This window comes from Spinacia oleracea, chromosome 3 (assembly GCF_020520425.1).
Source record: "Spinacia oleracea cultivar Varoflay chromosome 3, BTI_SOV_V1, whole genome shotgun sequence".
Taxonomy (NCBI): Eukaryota; Viridiplantae; Streptophyta; class Magnoliopsida; order Caryophyllales; family Amaranthaceae; genus Spinacia; species Spinacia oleracea.
In genome coordinates, this window is record NC_079489.1 from 52985657 (window position 1) to 52989885 (window position 4229).

Here is a 4229-nt window from a genome sequence, read left to right on the forward strand (position 1 = left end):
AAGGGATGAAAATCAATTTCTATAACTCCCTCAAAGGTGGAAAAATCTTTTCCATTTGAAAGTGAGGGAAACCATTGTTCCTCCTTTCCTTCTTACCTCCCTGTCCCTTTATCCCCTCAATCCTCACCATCTTCTCCCATTTTTTTAAGGAACCAAACAAAGGAAACTACTCCCTCCATCCCGGAATACTCGAAACGCTTTCCTTATAAGGTCGTCCCAGATTACTTGCAACGTTTCTAAAAATGAAACTTTTATTAATATTATATCATTTTTCACTTACGCAATGACCCACCTATATCTCTACTCCCTAAAAAACACATTAAAAATTCCACTTCCCCCACCCCACTCCCTTACTTCTTTAAAAGTTTGACATACATCCCACTATCTATATTAAAAAGGCTCACTACCAACTACCATCTAATTAAATAAAAAGTCAATTACAATGCATTAAACCCTGTGCCGGTCAAACCGTTTCGAGTATTCCGGTATAAAGGGAGTAATTTGTAATTGTATTTTCCTTAAAAAGTCATTTAACAATGAAAACGTTTTACACCAAACCAAACGGAGCTGACAACAACAACAACAACAACAACATAACAACATGGACAAGTCAGCAATATTCACTACTAGTTCATCTCACTACAAAAAATTCTACTATAAACGACGGGAAAACCCGTCGCGAAAGGCCAATAATCGTTGATTAACGACGGGATTTCCTGTCGCGAACCCGTCATAAAAGGGGGCCGTCGTTAATAGAAATCCCGTCGTAAACTCGTCGTAAACCCGTCGTAAAAGACATTTGCGACGGTTATTCCCGTCATTGTTTGGTTGTTAGCCCCGTCGCAAAAGGCTTTTACGACGGGATTTTTGACCCGTCGTAATTAGATTGTTGTTAAAGATACAAATTTTTGTAGTCTCTAACTGCTACTCTCACAATTATTCACTACCTTCCTTTAAAATTTAGCCATTACCGCTTGTTTTTCTGAACAACAGCCATAACTTTAAACCATTTGCTTATTACAATGAAAACTTAAATTACTAAAACCTATTTAAATAGGAGATGAAGAAATTAAGGCAAAGTAAGAGTGGTAGTAAAGATTATACGAAGTATATGATGAATTTAAGCTGTGGCCACCCTGGCCACCATTGTGAAATGTCGTTTTCTATATCTTAAAAACACACCTCTAACGCATTAGCCCCCCTCCCCATCTTTGGTAGGCCCTGAAAGCTATGTAGATCTTTCTACTTACTCTCATTCTCACATCCATTTTCTAATTATTTTTATTATTTTCTACCAAAATTCTAAAAATAAGATATTCAATTTTATTTTTAATTTTTTTGGTGTATTTCATGACCTTTATTTTTCCTATAACTGCGTACGGATTTTGAAATAGTTTACGTTAATAATTTTCTCACTCCTAATACAGTACAATAAGTCCAAGTATAAAAGGGCAGTACTTTTCCCTTAAAACCGAGGAACTAACAAAAAAAGAAGGAAGATAACATTTTGATAAGTAGCTTATTTTTGTTTTGGCTTCCTTTTATGGCAATTGCCAATACCATGAATCTGAGTAACGTCGATATAAATAACAGCGGCAACAACAACGATAAGCAGGAGGATGATCAACAACCACAACAACAACAACAACAACAACAATCTGATCATGATGACGACGAGCACGAGCATGACATGGTGATGCCCGGTTTTCGATTCCACCCTACTGAAGAAGAACTCGTGGAGTTTTACCTTCGCCGTAAGGTGGAGGGCAAGAAATTTAATGTAGAACTCATTACTTTTCTCGATCTTTATCGCTACGACCCTTGGGAACTCCCTGGTATATATAATATAACATTTTACATTTATATATATGTAAATATAAAATATGTAATATGTAATATGAATATATGATTCTCCATATTTATATTGTATATATTAATATGATTGTTAATTGTAATGACAGCCTTGGCAGCAATCGGGGAGAAAGAATGGTTCTTCTATGTGCCAAGAGACCGGAAGTACCGGAATGGCGATAGGCCTAATCGAGTAACCACATCCGGTTATTGGAAAGCAACCGGAGCTGATCGAATGATACGAGGGGAGAACTCCCGCCCCATCGGCCTTAAAAAAACACTAGTCTTTTACTCCGGTAAGGCCCCTAAAGGTATCCGAACTAGTTGGATTATGAACGAATACCGACTTCCCCAACACGAAACTGAACGATATCAAAAGGTTAGATTTTACTTACTTGTTTATCTTTTTTTAAATAAATTGGAAACCCTAATTGGGTTTAAAGTGTCAAAAAGAGTCCCTCTAAATTAGATACCAATTTGGGAGTTAACACAGATTCCAACTCAAGTGTAAAGAGTGTAATAAATGATTACTATTTTTACTGGTATTGGGTCACGCAAATATAGTGAAAGATATGAATGAAGCTTCAAATCTTCAATTCCTCTTCTTTTCTGATATTTATCATTAATACAATCTGATCAGTACTCTCTTTTTGCTGGATATTAATTAATAATTGTTACAAATATAGTGAAAGACAAAATATATATATTCATTTATTTTATTTTTTAAAGTTTTTTGGATTATTTGGGGTGGAATTTTGAATTTTCAGGCGGAGATATCACTTTGCCGGGTGTATAAGCGACCAGGGGTGGAGGATCATCCGTCTGTGCCGCGAGGAAATAGCCTGCCGTCAAGGTCATCTAAAGCAACATCGTCATCTTCGGAGAGGAAGAACTACCATAACGCATTTAGAGCACAAACAACATGTTTGCAACAGCAAATGGAGCAGCAACAACCGCCGCCTCAGATGGGTGAGAAGGTGAGTGAGACAGACGCTAGTAGTAGCACAGAAGTGGGAACAGCTCTTGGACTTTCTCACCATAGTTCTTACAGTGCGGTGAGTCCTTTAGCGACCCCACTACAACAATCGCTAACTCCTCCACCACCGCAACCACCAACACCATCCTCTATCGAGGTCAATAGAATGATGCAATTGTTGAATGATAATCACCCAAACTTGAAGCATCACCAAGTGGTAAGTGGTGGAGGTGGCGGAGGTGGAGGCGATCATGGTGTAATTACATCAATGTCTTCACCTCTTAACGCCTCCATTACTCATCCTTCTTCTGCACTACTTCATCAGCCGAGTATGGAAGATATTCATAGATTAGTTGAGTATCAACAAGCTTGCATCCATCACCATTTCCAACAACAACAACAACCGCTACCACAGCAACATCACCAGCAGTTCCAGTTTGAAGCACTTAACAATAGTGGTAACCCCAGCAGCAGTGGTAGTACTACTAATAACTTGCCCTTTTTGTTCTCCAACTATCTATTCTCACCTGCACAACAAGCACAAGCATCACTTATTGACAATCCCCATCCACCAACAACAACAGCAGCCGGCGGCTCTAGTAGTAGTTTACAGTTGCCTCCAGTAACTGTTGCTGGTGCTGGTGCTGGACTCGCGTTTTCAGACCGATCATTGTGGGATTGGAACCCGTACTCAGAACCGAATAGGGATCACTTCAGTAACCTCTTCAAGTAACTTATCGCTCCTTCCGCAATAGGGACTTGCATACTACATATATCATGAGAAGCATAACTAATTAAGTACGTACTACTTTTCAGATACATTAATTTCTTAAATTATCATCATGTTTTACTTATATGTTTTTCTACCCGGAATTTTATATAGGCGTATATGACCACTATAATTAAATTTTATGTACTATGTATGCGCGCATTTTGTTATTTTTAAGCTAAGCACCCAATCTTAGAGTCAATTTTAATGGAGGATATGTGCTTGATATTAGTTTAAGTTTTTCAAGCATTAATTACTACCATGTATATGATTGTATGATCATTGCATTGTTATCTAGCAATGTTAATGACTAATAACTACTCCGTATGTTTTTTACAGTGTGTTTTACAAATAAATTATACAAAAGTTATCTTTTTAACATGGTATACCTAGAGATAGGAGTTAACCTAATGATCAAAATTGATCAAATAAGAAAAAGAAGTAAAACATTATTGATTATTTGAGCACAGTTTCTCTAGAAGTACCCCTAAACAAGATGGAGGTTCTCAAAAAGTTAAGGGGTTAACCTGCACAAATGAGACCAATTCACTACTTTAGTAAGAGTAATCAGGCGGCGGATTTCCTTGCAAATCCTTAGAGCATGTTTATCAAGCACCTAGCTTTGATGTTTAA

At 37.4% G+C, this 4229-nt stretch overlaps 1 protein-coding gene across 1 annotated transcript; it reads left to right on the forward strand.

The window, feature by feature from the left end:
* Positions 1–1404: 1404 nt before the first annotated feature.
* On the forward strand, positions 1405–3808 carry LOC110804949 (NAC domain-containing protein 35). Its single transcript, XM_022010548.2, has 3 exons — positions 1405–1835; positions 1962–2230; positions 2619–3808. The coding sequence occupies exons 1-3, from the start codon at positions 1544–1546 to the stop codon at positions 3558–3560; spliced, it is 1503 nt and encodes a 500-aa protein (XP_021866240.2). The 5' UTR covers positions 1405–1543; the 3' UTR covers positions 3561–3808.
* The last annotated feature ends 421 nt before the right edge of the window (positions 3809–4229 follow it).

Coding starts and splice junctions, on each gene's coding strand:
- LOC110804949 (XM_022010548.2), top strand. CDS start 1,544: ATGGCAATTGCCAATACCATGAATCTGAGTAACGTCGATATAAATAAC. Junction 1,836..1,961: donor CGACCCTTGGGAACTCCCTG/GTATATATAATA, acceptor TTGTAATGACAG/CCTTGGCAGCAATCGGGGAG. Junction 2,231..2,618: donor AAACTGAACGATATCAAAAG/GTTAGATTTTAC, acceptor TTGAATTTTCAG/GCGGAGATATCACTTTGCCG.